This window comes from Lithobates pipiens, unplaced genomic scaffold (genome assembly GCF_037356315.1).
Source record: "Lithobates pipiens isolate NorthernLeopardFrog02 unplaced genomic scaffold, aLitPip1_a1.2 Scaffold_8, whole genome shotgun sequence".
Taxonomy (NCBI): domain Eukaryota; kingdom Metazoa; phylum Chordata; class Amphibia; order Anura; family Ranidae; genus Lithobates; species Lithobates pipiens.
The window spans coordinates 572351983-572369453 of NW_027507903.1; the positions used below are offsets into that span (position 1 = coordinate 572351983).

At 45.6% G+C, this 17471-nt stretch overlaps 1 protein-coding gene across 2 annotated transcripts in view; it reads right to left on the bottom strand.

The window, feature by feature from the left end:
• The window catches only part of SHFL (shiftless antiviral inhibitor of ribosomal frameshifting), a 50917-nt gene that overhangs the window by 18896 nt on the left and 14550 nt on the right, over positions 1 to 17471 (bottom strand). For both annotated transcript variants that reach the window (XM_077470180.1, XM_077470179.1), the window contains exons 2-3: positions 13340 to 13481; positions 7723 to 7772 (exon numbers count right to left, since the gene is read on the bottom strand). In XM_077470180.1, coding sequence (XP_077326306.1) covers positions 7723 to 7772; positions 13340 to 13481 — 192 coding nt within the window. The remainder of the gene's footprint in view (positions 1 to 7722; positions 7773 to 13339; positions 13482 to 17471) is intronic.

Below are 17471 nucleotides of genomic sequence, written 5' to 3' on the forward strand. Positions count from 1 at the left end.
CAGAGGTTTTGTCTGCGGAAAATCCGATTTTGGCTTTAGAAGAACCAAAGCAGCCAGCACATTAGAGACATTCTTGTGAAAGTGACATGTCACGGTCTCTACAAGGCCAGTGTGGAGGTTACAGAGATGAGGGCTTAAAGCGGAACTAAACTGTATCTGGGCGCCACAAACTGAAAACACTACTTAACCACTTCCAGTCCGGGCCAAGTCTGACATTCCTCTCCTACATGTAAAAATCTGTATTTTTTGCTAGAAATCTACTTATAACCCCCCAAACATTATATCTTTTTTAAAGCAGAGACCCAAGAGAATAAAATGGTGGGTGTTGCGCATTTTTATGCCATATGGTATTTGCACAGAGGTTTTTGAAGCACAATATTTTTGGGAAAAAAAAACACCCTAGCCCCTGGTTTACATTGATGAGATGTGGGAAACACAGATTCCTGTGCATTTCCCGCACCGCATAGCAATCGCACTGTGTTCATGTAAATTAAAAGTTAACGACACCCCAAAAGCAGGTCGCAAAACACAGTGCATTTGCCTGAACCAGATTGCATGGGTATGAACACCAGATTCAGTTCCCGTGTGAACAAAAAAAAGCTACCTGGACATGCAGATGAGCTGCAATTTGAGCCATTCAAAATGAATAGGCGCAAATTGCGGCACACAGATTCACATGTGGTGTGACAGTGTAAACCATGGCTTAATGAATTTTAATACACAAAAATCACAATATATACCCCAATTTTTTATAAAATTTGAGCGATGATGTTACACGAGTATATAGATACCAAACACGTCACGCTTTAAAATTGCGTATGCCCATGGAACAGCACCTACCTACGGTACCTAAAATCTCCATAGTTGTCGCTTTAAAAGCCTTTACAGGTTACCACTTTAGAAGTTACACAGGAGGTCTGCCACTAAAATGATTGCTCTCACTCTGACGTTCATGATGGTACCTCATATGTGTGGTGCTATCGCCATTTACATATACACGTGGGACCGACGTGTGCGTTCACATTTGCATGTCAACACAGAGGAATGGGGGCGCTTTATTTATTTTTTCAATTTTATTTATTTCATTTTTTTTTTTACACTGTTATTTAAATTTTTTGTTATCACTTTTATTGCTATCACAGTGGATGAACAATACCTCTTGTGATAGCATGGGCTGTTACAGGTCTTCTTTATGGAGAGATCTGAGGTCTATTAGACTCCAGATCTCTCCTCTGGCCTCCAAAGCATCTGATCAAATGGAGATCAGTTGGTTCTAATGCCGCGTACACACGACCGGAATTTCCGGCAGACCAGGTCCGATGGTCTTCCCGACTGACTTTCGGCGACGTTCCGACGGACTTTCTAAACAAACGGACTTGGCCACACATGAACGGACTAAGTCCGTTCATTTTGAATGTGATGACTAGGGGTGCAACGCATCAAAAAACTCACAGATCGGATCGTTCCTCGGATCAGAGTCATGGAACGGATCATTTTTCGGATCAGCAAATAATAACTGAATTTGCAAAAACCTGTGAAAATTCCACCACCATATAGTCCCCACTGTAATATACACAATCTCCCCACTGTAATTTACATCTCCCCCACTGTAATATCCACGTCATCTCCCCCATTGTAATATTGGCTGAGCATGGCTGGGTATGGCTGGGTATCTCCAAGTATGCCTGGGTATTACCGAGTATTTCAGGGCATGGCTGGGTATGGCAGAGTATTGGCAGGGTATTGCAGAGTATTGCAGAGTATTGGCAGGGTATTGGAGAGTATTGGCAGAGTATTGGCAGGGTAGTATAGCAGAGTATTGACAGGGTATTGGCAGAGTATGGAAGGATGGCTGTGACTGCAATTGTCACAGAGCAGCGCTGTGGACACTACAGATGCAGCCCACAGCGCTGCTGCCATCCGATCTCTCCCCTCCACTGTACAGATCGGTACACAGAGGGGAGAGAGGAACCGGCGCCATCATGACGCCGGTTTGTTTACAAGTGATCGCTCCTTCATTTGACGAAGCAATCACATTGTAAACGCCGACGGGTGCACCAAGATGGCCGCCGCTCCGGAACTAGGCCAAAGCTGCAGACTTTCCTAAGGCCGAGACCGCGGAGCGCAGCGTGTGCCGATCCGAACGGGGTGACCCGTTCGGATCCCGGATAGGTGACGATCCGTTTCACGCCTAGTGATGACGTAAGACGGGACTAAAAAAGGAAGTTCAATAGCCAGTAGCCAATAGCTTCCCCTGCGTTGAATTTGGTCCGTCGGACCAGCATACAGACAAACGGTTTTCCCGATAGGAATTTAGTCTGTCGGACAGATTTGAAACATGTTCTATTTCTAGGCCCGTCTGATTTTTTTTAATGAAAAATTATCGGATTAGCCCACACACGATCAGATTGTCCTAGGGACTGATTCTGTCTGACCTAGTCTGCCGGAAAGTCCCATCGTGTGTATGCGGCATAATGCTCCCACAAGCTGGTAATGGCTTGTTTATATAAGACCGAATGAGAGGAACAACTTCAGTTCCTTTCACTGTGTCCCAGGAAGTGGATCCCGCTGGTTGCATCCTTACCGGGCTCCCTATGGGACAAGAGAAGCGGTAAAGACAGCAGAGTAGGGGGATCTGCTGCCTGTAATAGTAATCCAGTGGTTCTATAGCTGCTCAGATTACTTTTACTTTGTGCAGAATCACTGGGGCTAAAAAATGATCCTCAATCAAGGATGTATATATATCCTTTGGACGGAAAGTGGTACATTTATTTTGTACCCCTTCAGGCCTTATGCTGCGTGCACACGGTCGGATTTTCCGACGGGAAATGTTGGATGTGAGCTTGTTGTCAGAAAGCCCGATCGTGTGTACACTCCATCGAACATTTGCTGTCAGACTTTCCACCAACAAATGTTAGCTAGCAGGTTCTCAAATTTTCCACCAACAAAACAGTGTTGTTGGAAAGTCCATCACACAAAAGTCTACGCATGCTCAGAAGCAGAAGCAGTCAGTCTTGTAAACTAGCACTCGTAATGGAGAATTAACATTCGTGACGTGGAAAATTATGAAATCTCCAAATGTAGCGCACATTCTCTTCTTCATTAATGGGATAATAATGAAGCTGCTTTGCTGGTGATACTGATGGCGTTATTGCAAACAAATTTTCAAACGTTTTTTTTTTTTTTGTGATATCAAGAATAATAATAATAATAGCACAAAATCTAAAACGCAAAAAGAAAAGTGCGAATCAACATTCACCAAACTTTTACTAACACAAAATTAGCAGAAGGAGCCCAAAGGGTGGCACTAAAGAGCTTATTTAACACCTAGCACATCTAGTACGTCACTACGTTCATAATTGTTTGCAAACATTTGTGTGTGACTGTGTGTATGCAAGACAAGTTGGAGCCAACACCCTTCGAACAAAATTCATACGGTTTTGTTGTCGGAAAGTCCGATCATGTGTACGGGGCATAAGGTTAAAACAAATGTTAATGCCTAAGCACAATTTTGCAATTTTTACATGTGTTAGTAAAACTGTACATATCATTTTGTGCATCCAGGTATATTATACCTTCATTTTTTCAGGACAAATTGGAGTTTTATTTGGTAGTAAATGGTAATAGTTATCTCCTAATTTATTTAACTATCAAAGGAAAACTGGTCCAAAATAGTAAAAAAAAAAAAAAAATAATTCCTGTACAGTGCATGGACCGCCACTGCTGAGAGAGTTTAGTTCTGTAACTGCTGACGTTTAACATTGAAATTTGCATATTATAACATATAAAACTCCTCTGTCCCTTGTACAGTTAGAAGCCCTCAAGCAGAATTTCACACTTACAATACACCCAATAATCAGATTATACGTATATGATTAAAAATAAAATCAAACCTATTCTAATTTTTTTTATTTTGAATCCAGGAACATTATTAATGATTATTGAACTCCACAAGTCTGGGCACCTGGCCAGGGCCCCGGCACAACCTTGACCCGCGCTGAGCGCTGTCTGACAGATGCAGTAATCTCATGTCGGGTCATAGTCCTCCTTCTCACTTCCTGTGTCGGGAATTTTAGGAAATGTGAGTGATGACACGGAGTTCTTTGAATGACAAATAAAAGAAATCCACCCAAAGGCTGACACCCCAAGGACTGGTGATTGGATTTATCCAGCTATGAAGATTAATTTAACCACTTGCCTACCGGGCACTTTCACCCCTTTCCAAGGCCATTTTTCAGCTTTCAGCGCTATCACACTTTGAATGACAATTGCGCCGTCATGTAACACTGTACCCATATGACATTTATCATTTTTTGCACACAAATAGAGCTTTCTTTTTGTTTTGTTTAACCACCACTGAGTTTTATTTTTTGCTAAAAAAACAAAAAAAAATGTAAAATGTGAAAAAAATAAAGTTTTTCATATTTTTTTCTAAAATTCTGCAAACACATAATTTTTCTCCTACACTGATGGGCACTGATAGGCTGCACTGATGAGGCAGCACTGGTGGGTACTGATGGGAACTGATAGGTGGGACTGATCACGGAGCACTGATGAGGCTGAACTGATGAGCACTGATAGACAGCAATGATGGGCATTGATAGGTGGCACTGATGGGCTGCACTGATGGGCTGCACTAATAGATGACACTGATGTTGAGGCACTGACTGGCAGCACTATTGGGCAAAGATTGGTGGAAATGGTGGGCACTGATTAGGGAGCATTGATGGGCACTAATAGGCAGCAATGATGGGCACTAATAGGTGGCATTGATGGGCAGCACTGATAGATGACACTGATGTTGAGGCACTGATTGGCAGCACTATTGGGCAAAGACTGGTGGCACTGGTGGGCACTGATTAGCAGTACTGATGGGCACTGATTAGCAGTACTGATGGGCACTGATTAGCAGCACTGGTGGGTACTGATTAGCAGTACTGGTGGGCAATGTTGGGAATTATGTCCCTTTAACAGAAACCAGTTATCGGCTTTCCTCTTTTATCCATCGTGAGGGAAAAAAAGCAGATAACCGGCTTCTGTTTACATTATGTGGTCAGCTGTCATTGGCTGGCAGCTGATCATACGCTAAAGGGCTGCTGTGATAGGCTCTTTACCCCGATCTGTAATCAGCCGAGTCCGAAGGACTAGGTGATCATAGAGCGCGCCGCAGGACATGCGTGGGCATGCGCGGGCAGTGCAAGTATGGGAGGACTTCCATGGACGCCGTCCTGGCATTGTAAGCCAGCACTGTAGCCGTCTTTCGGCTATAGTGCGGGAAGGAACTGGTTAAAGCCCAACTCTGAGAAAATGTTAAAGTATTCCTTGTAGGGGGGTTGCACCCACACTGCAAGGGTTATTAAATGATTTCTTCTAGGAGAGAGGAGAAAAAGCTGTACTTACCTGACCCTCCACTCCCATGACAAGCAGCGCTCCCCTGTGATCTGGCAATGGACTGTTGACTGTTCTTTGACATCCTCACATCCAGTGCAGGGCTATGGATCCTGATCTGGTCTTGAAGGCATCAGGACCTTAGACCAATTGAGTGTGAGAATGCAGATGCTGCGGGTGCCGATCTAGCTGTGGGGAGGAGTGGAGGATCGGGTAATCAAATCTCCTTGTACTGTTTCCCTAGACCTATACAAGTAATTAATCCTTGCAGGGCGGGCACAGCCCCACTGCAAGCGATGATCTTTTAGTTGCCCGGAGTTGGGCTTTAAGCACTTGCTGCAATACGACGTACCACCACACCACAGCTGTAGGCATCATCCTGGTATTGTTTCATTCAGCCGGCTGGGCACTTTCATGTAAAAGCAATCCTAAATAGCCGCTTGGATTTCTTTTACAAGCAGTAGGAGGCAGCCCCCCCCCCCTTCCTGCCGCCTTCTTTGGCTCTCCCGTCCCACCGGGGAGACTGGGATTGCGACTGGTGGTTCCGCTGGTTAACCGTAGAGCTGATCGGGGACCAGAACAGCCTTGATCATCTCTATGGTGGAAGAAACTGGAAGTGATGAGTATTTAGTCGAGTGTAAACAAACTCTTAGGCCGCGTACACACGAGAGGATTGTCCGTCCAACTTAGTCCGCTGAAACACATTTCAGCGGACAGTCCGCTCGTGTGTGGGCTTCAGCTGACTTTTTCAGCGGACAGTCTGGCGGACTAAGTCTTTCGGAATTTCCGTAATACAGTCCGTCCAACTTTGGTTTCAGCGGACAGTCCGCTCGTGAGTAGGCTAGTTGGACGGACTAAGTATGGCGCATGCTCAGAAAGGATTTACACGGCCGAAGGTTGCATTGCAGTGTATTGGACGTCGTATTTCTAGTCCCGTCGTACGTGCTGTACACGTCATCGCGCAAGCTTTCAGCTGTCTGTTCATTGTGTGTGGTCAAGTCCGTTCATTCAAAAGTAGGACGGACTGTCTGTCGGATTGTCTGACGGACTTAGTTAGCCAGACAGTCTGCCCGTGTGTACGCGGCTTTAGGCTGGATTCACACCGATGCATTTTTAGTGCTTTTTGCATTTTACAGATTTGCACTACAGAACATGTTCCATAGAAAACCATGATAAATGGACTGTAGTGCAAATCTGCAAAATGCAAAATCACAAAAAATGCATAGGTGTGAATCCAGCCTGAGACTCCATTCACATTTTTTGAATCTGCCCATTCACACCAATGCGTTTTTTCATGCTTTTTGCAGAAACGCAGGACATTATTTTTTAACATGGGTTCCTATGGAACTTGTTCACACCAATGCATTTTTGTGCCTTTGTGTTTTTAGAAAGGGTCAGGGATTTTTTTAAAATGCAAAACGCTGCTTTTTTGGTTCAGTAGACTTCAATGGAGAAGCTGAAGAAAAGAATGTAGTGCGTTTTTACTGCAATTTTGCCACAATTCGTATTTTTTTGTAATTTGGCGAAAAAAAAAAAACATTGCAGCAAAGTCGCAGTAAAATTACAGTAAAAAATGCAAAAAGCACTGCAGAAACGCTCAAAAGCAATATGCATAGATGTGAATAAAGTCTTACTACTTTGAAAAAAGCATTGGATCATACCAATTTTGGTATGATCCGAAGCTTTTAAGGGCAGGGCTTTTAAAAGACCCCAGATGTCTCAGTAAAGAGGATCTGTCACTGCCTATTGCTATTACAATGGATGTTTAGATTCCTTGTGATAACAATAAAAGTGATAAAAATAAAAACGTAAACGCACAGTTTAAAAATAAAATTTTAAATGAAGAAAAAAATGTCCCCATTCCCCTGTGCTTGAGCTCAAAGGGGAATGCACATGTTGGTCTTGCTTCAGGGCATAAACGGCAGTAACGCTTGTGAGGTATCACCACGAATGTCAGATCGAGAGCACCAAAACCTTTGTAAATCTAAAGGTAACTCAGTGTAACATGGTTTATAGTTTACTAAACAAGTATTATATTGTGTTTTTGTGCATTAAAATTTATTAAAAAAATTTTCTTCCAAAATAAAAAGCATAGGAAAAACCACTGTGCAAATACGGTGTGACATAAAAAAAATTGCAACACCCACTATTTTATTATCTAGGGTCTCTGCTTTAAAAAATATATAACATTTGGGGGTTTTTAAGTAATTTTCTATCAAAAAATGTATGTAAACAAAAAGTGGCAGAAGAAGGCTTGGTCTTCAAGTGGTTAATACTACAGGTTGCTGCACTTTGCACTCTGCCATCGCTGAATAAGGGGAATAAACAGCTTACCATTGCAACTTTGTCCTTTTTCAAACTGCTTCTGTCATCTGGATCCATATCTGGAATTTTAACATATAAACGTAGGAATAAGGCAAACAGGTATTTTGGAGGAAGGGTGCAGTAACAAACATAATTACTAACTAATTATTAACTAATTTATCTACAGTATTATGAGGTGATAAGTATTAGGGGAATAAGTAGCCACTCCAGAAGTAGACCTCCAGAAGATTTACCCCCCACCCCCACCACTCCTGACCAGGCCATTCTTTTGCGATGCGGCACTGCGTAATTTTACAGACAATTGCACGGTCGTGCGGCGCTGTACCTAAAAAAAAATGTATGTCCTTTTTTCCCCATAAATAGAGCTTTACTTTGGTGGTATTTGATCAACTCAGCGGTTTTTATTTTTTGTGCTATAAACAAAAAAAGAGCGACAATAAAAATAAAAAAAATATCTCTCTCTCTCTCTCTATATATATATATATATATATATATATATATATATATATATATATATATATATTCATATATATATATATATATATATATATATATATATATATATATATATATATATATATATATATATATATATATATATATAAATATATATATATATATATAATATTATATATATTTTATATAAAACATATCCAATAAAAATGTGAAAAGATCAAATTTTTTCATCAATTTTGGCCAATATGTATTCTGCTACATATTTTTGGTTAAAAAAAATACCAATAAGTGCATATTGATTGGTTTACGCAAACGGTATCGTATCTACAAACTCTAGAATAATTTTTTACTAGTAATGGTGGAGATTAGCGACTTATAGTGGAACTATGATACTGCATCAGACATTCGGACACTGACAATTTATGGGGACCAGTGACACTGAAACAGTGATCAGTGCTAAAAATATGCACTGTAATTGTACTAATGACACTGGTAGGGAAGGTGTTAACATCAGGGGTGATCAAAGGGTTAAACGTATGCCTGACCAGTACTTTGCTACTGTGGAGGAGGTGAATGTACTAGGAGAAAGCATGGATTGGTGCCTCTCGGTGAGACACAAGATCCATGTCTTCTGTAGTGACAGAACGGCGATCTGCCTTGTTTACATAGGCACATTGCCATTCTGCCTGTGTACCAAAGCTTGGCGGGTGCCGGGTCCCACACCCGGAAGTGCAGGATCACATCGCCTTGCCGCTGTATATTTACACAGTATACGCTCGGCAAGTGGTTAATAGAGGGTAGTATAGTACTATAGTATTTTAAGCAACAGACAGCATGAATTCATAAAAGACAGACGTTGTCAAACAAATCTGTTTTTTTTTTATGAAGAGGTAAGTAAAACCTTGGAAAGCGGGGTGGCTGTGGACATGGTTTACCTGAATTTTGCAAAAGTGGTTGACACAGTTCCTCACACATGGCTAATGTGTAAGGTAAAGTTTACAGGCTGTGCAAAGGAAAACCTGAAAACATGGCCCGTTGGGGATACTTGAGGACTGAGGTTGAGAACCACTGGTCTAAGGTTATCAGTGGTGCACCCCAAGGTTCAGTGCTGGGACCCTTATTTTTTTAATATCTTTATAAATGATATTGGGTCTGGGATTAAAAGTACCATTTCTGTCTTTGCAGATGACACCAAACTATGTAGTGGAATAACGTCCTTACAGGATGTCTCCAATTTACAAGCCGACCTCAATGCTCTGTCTAATTGGGCAACTATGTGGCAGATGAGGTTTAATGTTGATAAATGTAAAGTTATGCACTTGGGGGCTAAGAATATGCATGCATCATACATACTAGGGGGAGTACAACTGGGGGAATCAATGGTGGAGAAGGACCTGGGTGTTCTGGTGGATCATAAGCTTAATAATAGCATACAATGCCAAGCTGTGGTTTCCAAAGCGAGCAAAGTTCTTTCTTGTATTAAGAGAGGTATGGACTCTAGAGTGATATAATTTTGCCCCTGTACAAATCATTAGTAAGACCTCATCTGGAATATGCAGTTCAGTTTTGGACACCGGTTCTCAAAAAGGATATCAGGGAACTGGAGAAAGTGCAGAGAAGGGTAACCAAACTGATACGAGGCATGGAGGAGCCCAGCTATGAGGAAAGATTAGAGGAACTGAATCTATTTCTCGTGAGAAGAGGAGATTAAGGGGGGACATTATCAACATGTATATTTACATAAGTGGTCCATAGGGTGAACTTGGTGTTGAGTTGTTCACTTTAGGCTTGGTTCACACTGGATGCCGATGCGGCTCCCAGCAGGGGTCGGGGGTGTTCTGGTTCAGCGTTTTAGGTCTGATTTTATCTCAAATTTTGGGCTGTATTCGGACCTGAAATGGACCAAAAGACGCACAGGGCTCCTGTGCAATTCGCATCGGAGATATGTGAAACGGCTACATAGAGAGCCGGTCACATTCTCCTGCTATTGCAAATTGGATGCAGGCATCCTGCATCCAATTCGCAATAATGTGAACCAGGCCTTAAGGTCATCACTGAGGACAAGGGGGCACTCTTTACGTCTAGATGAGAGAAGATTTCATCTCCAAATACGGAAAGGTTTCTTCACAATAGGAACTTTGAAAATGTGGAATAGACTCCCTCCAGAGGTGCTCTGGCCAGCTCAGGAGATTGCTTTAAAAAAGGCCTGGATTCTTTCCTAAATGTACATAATATAACTGGATACTGACATTTATAGGTAAAGTTGATCCAGGGAATATCCAATGGCCTCTTGGGAGATGAAGAATATTTTTTCCCCCTCTACAGCAAATTGGATCATGCTTTGCTGGGTTTTTTTTTTACCTTCATCTGCATCAACTGTGAGTAAAGGATTGTGTACATGGGGTTTATTTATTTGTGTGTTTTTTTTTTTTTTTTTAACATGGGACAACCATATATGTCAGAGGACAGTAGTGAGTCTCAGGCAACAAAAAAAGTCATGTGTGCTAAGAGATGGAGGGATGGCTGTGTACATTAGAAGACAGAGCCCATGTAGTGTATGTCACATGACAGTTGTATATGTCAAATGCATGTTAGGCGATGAAAGATCATGGTGTGTGCCAGATGACGGAGGACATCGGTGCATGCCAGGGGATGGATGACATCAGTGCATGTCAGGTGACGGTGGATATCAGTGCATGTCAGGTGACAGTGGACAGCGGTGCGTGTCAGGGGATGGAGGACATCAGTGCGTGTCAGGGGATGGAGGACTTTGTCCATGTCAGGTGATGGAGGATAGTGGGGTGTGACAGGGGACAGAGGGCAGCGGTGCAGGTAGGGTGACGGAGGACATCAGTGCGCGTCAGGTGAAGGAGCACAGCGGTGCGGGTCAGGGGACATCGGTTCGGGTCAGGTGACGGAGGACAGCAGTGTGTCAGGTGACGGAGGATAGCAGTGTGTGTCAGGTGAAGGAGGACAGCGGTGCGTGTCAGAGGACAGCAGTGCGTGTCAGGTGACGGAGAACAGCAGTGTGTGTCAGGTGACGGAGGACAGCAATGTGTGTCAGGTGACGAAGGACAGTGGTGCGTGCCAGAGGATGGAGGACAGCGGTGCGTGGCAGGTGACAGAGGACAGCGGTTCCTGCCAGAGGACGGAGGACAGCGGTGCGTGTCAGGTGATGGAGGACAGCGGTGCGTGCCAGAGGACAGAGGACAGCGGTGCATGTCAGGTGACGGAGGACAGCGGTGAGTGCCAGAGGACAGTGGTGCGTGCCAGAGGACGGAGGACAGCGGTGCGTGTCAGGTGACGGAGGACAGCGGTGTGTGTCAGGTGACGCAGGAAAGCGGTGCGTGTCAGAGGACAATGGTGCGTGTCAGGTGACGGAGGACAGCGGTGCGTGTCAGGTGACAGAGGACAGCGGTGTGTGTCAGGTGACAGTGGTGTATGTCAGGTGCCGGAGGGCAGCGGTGCGTGTCAGGTGACGGAGGACAGTAGTGCATGCCAGAGGACAGCGGTGCGTGTCAGGCGACGGAGGACAGTGGTGCATGCCAGAGGACGGAGGACATCGGTGCGTGCCAGGTGACGGAGGACAGCGGTGCATGCCAGAGGACGGAGGACAGCGGTGCATGGCAGAGGACGGAGGACAGCGGTGAGTGCCAGAGGACGGAGGACAGCGGTGCGTGCCAGAGGACGGAGGACATCGGTGTGTCAGGTGATGGTGCATGTCAGGTGACAGAGGACAGCGGTGCGTGTCAGGTCACGGAGAGCAGCGGTGTATGTCAGGCGACGGAGGACAGCGGTGCATGCCGGAGGACAGCTGTGCGTGCCAGAGGATGGAGGACAGCGGTGCGTGCCAGAGGAAGGAGGACAGCGGTGCATGCCAGAGGACGGAGGCAGTGGTGCATGCCAGAGGACGGAGGACAGCAGTGTGTGTCAGGTGACGGAGGACAGCGCTGCGTGTCAGGTGACGGGGGACAGCAGTGCATGCCAGAGGAAGGAGGACAGCGGTGCGTGCCAGAGGACAGCAGTGCGTGTCAGGTGACGGACAGTGGTGCATGCCAGAGGACAGCGGTGCGTGTCAGGTGACGGAGGACAGTGGTGCATGCCAGAGAGCGGAGGACAGCGGTGCGTGCCAGGTGACGGAGGACATCGGTGCATGCCAGAGGACGGAGGACAGCGGTGCGTGCTAGAGGACGGAGGACAGTGGTGCATGTCAGGTGACGGAGGACAGTGGTGCATGTCAGGTGACGGAGGGCAGCGGTGTATGTCAGGCGACGGAGGACAGCGGTGCATGCTAGAGGACGGAGGACAACGGTGCGCGTCAGGTGACAGAGGACAGCGGTGCATGTCAGGTGACGGAGGGCAGCGGTGTATGTCAGGCGACGGAGGACAGCGGTGCATGCCAGAGGACGGAGGACAGCTGTGCGTGCCAGAGGACGGAGGACAGCGTTGCGTATCAGGTGACGGGGGACAGCGGTGCGTGCCAGAGGAAGGAGGACAGTGGTGCGTACCAGAGGACGGAGGACAGTGGTGCGTGCCAGAGGACGGAGGACAGCGGTGCGTGCCAGAGGACGGAGGACAGCGGTGCGTGCCAGAGGACGGAGGACAGCGGTGCGTGCCACAGGACGGAGGACAGTGGTGTGTGTCAGGTGACGGAGGACAGCGGTGCGTGTCAGAGGACAATGGTGCGTGTCAGGTGACAGAGGACAGCAGTGCGTGTCAGGTGACAGAGGACAGCGGTGCGTGTCAGGTGACGGAGGGCAGCGGTGTATGTCAGGCGACGGAGGACAGCGTTGCGTGCCATAGGACAACTGTGTGTGCCAGAGGGCGGAGAACAGCGGTGCGTGTCAGGTGACGGAGGACAGTGGTGCATGCCAGAGGACGGAGGACAGCGTTGCGTGTCAGGTGACAGGGACAGCGTTGCGTGTCAGGTGACGGGGACAACGGTGCGTGCCAGAGGAAGGAGGACAGCGGTGCGTGCCAGAGGACGGAAGACAGTGGTGCGTGCCAGAGGACGGAGGACAGCAGTGCGTGTCAGGTGACGGAGGACAGTGGTGTGTGCCAGAGGACGGAGGACAGCGGTGCGTGCCAGGTAAGCATGTAAGGTACAGTACACAACCTACCCTAGATAGAAATCCTGTATAATGATGATGATGTCAGTTGCGGTACCTACCATTAAGGTCGTCCTTGCACAGGATGATGTATTGACACACTTGTTCATGATTGTTGGTAAACTTCCTCATGAGATGGACCGCTGTCTCTATTGGAATGTGGCCGTAGAACTTCTCTCTCAGTCGCCGGACGCTCTTTTCCAGCTGTGGGAACAAACAGAATGAGTGCTAACTGGTAAGGACTACCCTACTGGTGATTATACTGGAATCTAGAGAGAAACAAACTTCAAACTGACCCCATCGTCTTGTTACATCAAGAAGGATACCAGTAGGAGACATTCTATTCTAATCCCGCGTACACACGATCGGAATTCTTGTCGGAAAAAGCTCTGATGGTTTTCCCGACAGAATGCCTACACATGGTCACACCAAATTCCGATCGTTTAGAATCGTACAACGGGACTAGAAAAAGGAAGTTCAATAGCCAGAAGCCAATGGCTTCCGTCTCGTAGTTGAATCTGAGCATGCGTGATTTTTGGCGTGTCGGAATTGCATACACACGATCGAAATTTCCAATAGAAAGTTTTTCCGTCGGGAAAATTGAGAACATGCCATCAATTTTTGGCTGGCGGAAATTCAGCCAGCTAAATTCTGATGGAGCATACACACAGTCGCATTTTCCGATGAAAAGCTCTCATCAGTCTTTTTCTGGCCGGAATTCCAATCGTGTGTATGCGGCATAAGTCCATGTGGCTGGTTGTCACCGAATGCCTGAACATTGCTAATCCTTCCATGTTTAGGACATGTACTGTGTATCCCTTAGAAGTAGATCCCACAATGATTCCTACACTGTATCCTGAGTCAAGCAAGAGTTGCCATACCTGAACCTGTACATGCTGCATACAGTGTGATAATAGTGGTAAATGGGCAGCCACAGGTGTGTGCCTCTACCATACAGGGGGTTGTGGGGTCCGGGGGGTCCGTATCCTCAATGGATCGCTCAGTCTGGATGCATTGCAGCTGCATGAACAGCAGGACTGGCATTCCTTTTTAAAAGGCGAAATGTCCTTAGTACAGGTTCTCTTTACAGAGCAGCTCAGCTAAGTGCTTTCATAGACAGGCTTGTTTGGAGAAAACAGTGACGGAGCTCTGCCATGTGTTTTTTATTTTTTACTTTTTGCTATATTAAATATCCCCCCCCCCCCAAAAAAAAAAGTAAAAAAATGTATTTCTTCAATTTAGGCCAGCATGTATTCTTCTACAAATTTTTGGTAAAAAAAAACGCAACAAGCGTATATTGATTGGCTTGCGCAAAAGTTATAGCATCTACAAACTATGGGATAGGTTTATAAAATTTTTATTATTTTTTTTTACTAGTAATGGCAGAGATTTTTAGCGGGCCTGCGAAATTGCGGCGGACAGATCGGACACTTTTAACACTTTTTTTTGGGACCACTGACATTTATAAAGCGATCAGAGCTAAAAATAGCCACTGATTACTGTATAAATGTCATTGGCAGGGAAGGGGTTAACACTAGGGGGCGAGATTAAGGGGTTAAGTATGTTCCCTAGAAGGTGTTTCTAACTGTATGGGGGGCTAGACTGACTGGAGGAGGAGTTAGATCACTGTTCCTAATCACTAGGAACACACAATCTCTCTCTCCTCCCCTGTCAGAACAGGGAGCTGTTTGTTTACATTGACAGATCCCTGTTCGGCCTGTCTCTGGAGCGATTGCGGGTGGCTGGCAGACATCGAGTCTGCCGGACCCGCTGATTGGCTCCAGGAAAGGGTGCACGCACCGCCCACAAATCGCTATGTATATGCCCCCCGAAGTACAATAATCGCAATTCGCACAGGGGAACCAACTTGCCGCAGAACAACTGTGGCGGGCGGTCTGTAACTAGTTAAAATAGAAATGTAAGGAAAACATTTGTGTAAAATCATGTGACAAAAACTACAGCCACCATTATTTTATTCTCCAGGGCCTTTGCTTTCAGCAAATCTATAATGTTTGGGGGATAACCAAACTTGAGGCCTAAAATGTATACTATAACGTGCGCCAAAGCTGAAAAAAAATGACCTGGGTAGCAAAGTGGTTAAAAAGAACTGCAAACAAAAACGGCGGTCATTTATCATCCAAACAATATAATGGTGGAATGATGACATGAAAGGGTTACCGTAATTAACTGCAGTGAGAGGGACGGCGTCAGTCAACAGTCAGTGTTTGGCTTGGCTGCTGTCTGGCTTTCTTTAGAACTTTGCTCTGTGCCAGAGAAGACTTGTTTACATTCAGACAAGGACAGTGAGAGAGGGAAATCACCATACATGCAGTCAAAGCAAACGACGCGCACCCATCAGAGGCCCATCACAGTGCTCTGCGCTCGCCACCTACAAGACAATAGCAATGCACAATCTTTTGGGGATTGTTTACACTTGTGGTGGGGTAATAAAAATAGGCAGTCGAGGCAGTTTTACCACCCCCCACTTTAGCTACACAGGTAACCGGATGGTGTTGTATAGATGCCACAGTCACATTTGCACCAAAAATGCAATCCTCTGATGCTTTTGGCGGGCAGTACCATCAATGAAATGGGGCAGCACGGTAATCGCGGTGCTGCAGTCCATCTAGGGTTAAAACGGTGTTCAGTAAGCAACGTATTGACAGGTGACCTGAAAGACAGCGAGGATCACTGTAATAGTGGGGGCTACTAAAATGATTCTCCACTTCGCAGGGATCCCACAGGTATGGTATATGTGTTAGGTGTGATAATTTAACCACTTCAATACTGGCCACTTTCACCCCCTTCCTGCCCAGGTCAATTTTCAGCTTTCAGAGCTGTGAATGACAATTACGTCACACAACACTGTACCCATATGAATTTGTTAGCATTTTTTTTTTTTTTTTTTTTGAGACAGAACTTTCTTTTGGTGTATTTAATTACCACTGGGGTTTTTTTCTTTTTTTGCTGAACAAACTAAAAAAGACTGAAAATGTTGAAAAAGAAAAAAACATTTGCAAATAAGTAAATTTTCTCCTTCACTGATGTGCATTGATAAGGCTGAACTGATAGGCACTGATAAGGCTGAACCGATGGGCACTGATGAGGCTTCTCTAATGTGCACTGGTGAGGCAACACTAATGAGGCAGCACTGATAAGCTGCACTGATGGACACTGATGAGGCTGCACTGATATGCACTGGTGAGGCGGCACTGATAAGCTTCACTGATGGACATTGATGAGGCTGCACTGATGAGGCTGCACTGATGAGGTGGCACTAATAAGCTGCACTGATGGACACTGATGAGGCTACACTGGTGTGCACTGGTAAGGTGGCACTAATGAGGCGGAACTGATAAGCTTCACTGATGGACACTGATGAGGCTGCACTGATGAGGCTGCACTGATGAGGTGGCACTAATAAGCTGCACTGATGGACACTGATGAGGCTACACTGGTGTGCACTGGTAAGGTGGCACTAATGAGGCGGAACTGATAAGCTGCACTGATGAACACTGATGAGGCTGCACTGATGTCATTGGAGAGGTGGCACTCATGAGGCGGCACGTAAAAGCTGCACTGATGAACACTGATTTGAGACTTTACTGATATATAATAGTGAGGTGGCACTAATGAGGCGGCACGTAAAAGCTGCACTGATGAACACTGATTTGAGGCTTTACTGATATATAATAGTGAGGTGGCACTAATGAGGCAGCACTGATAAGATGCACTGATGGACAATGATGAGGCTGCACTGATGTGCACTGGTGAGGTGGCACTGATAAGTTACACTGATAATCAGGGTAAATAATCTACTGACAGCCTTGCCGGTTATCGGCTCTCCTTTCCTCACACAGAAAGTGTGGGAGTAAAGGACCAGTGATCACATGGTAAAGGGCTGCTGTGATTGGCCTTTTACCCTGATCTGTGATCAACTATGTCCAAAGGACACAGCAGTCACAGATTGCACCCAATGGGCACCCGGGGGGTTCTGGGAGAACGTCCATGGACACCCTCCAAGAACTGGAGGACCTCATTGTAGCTGTCTTTCGGCTCTAGCGCAGTGGACAAGTGGTTAATACCCGGAATGGATTGTAAAAAATAAAAACGTTTGGGCAAAATCCACTTGTCAGACCAGATTTAATATTTTTTTCCTCTAACAGTTTCTCGTAACTTTTTTAGAATTTCCAA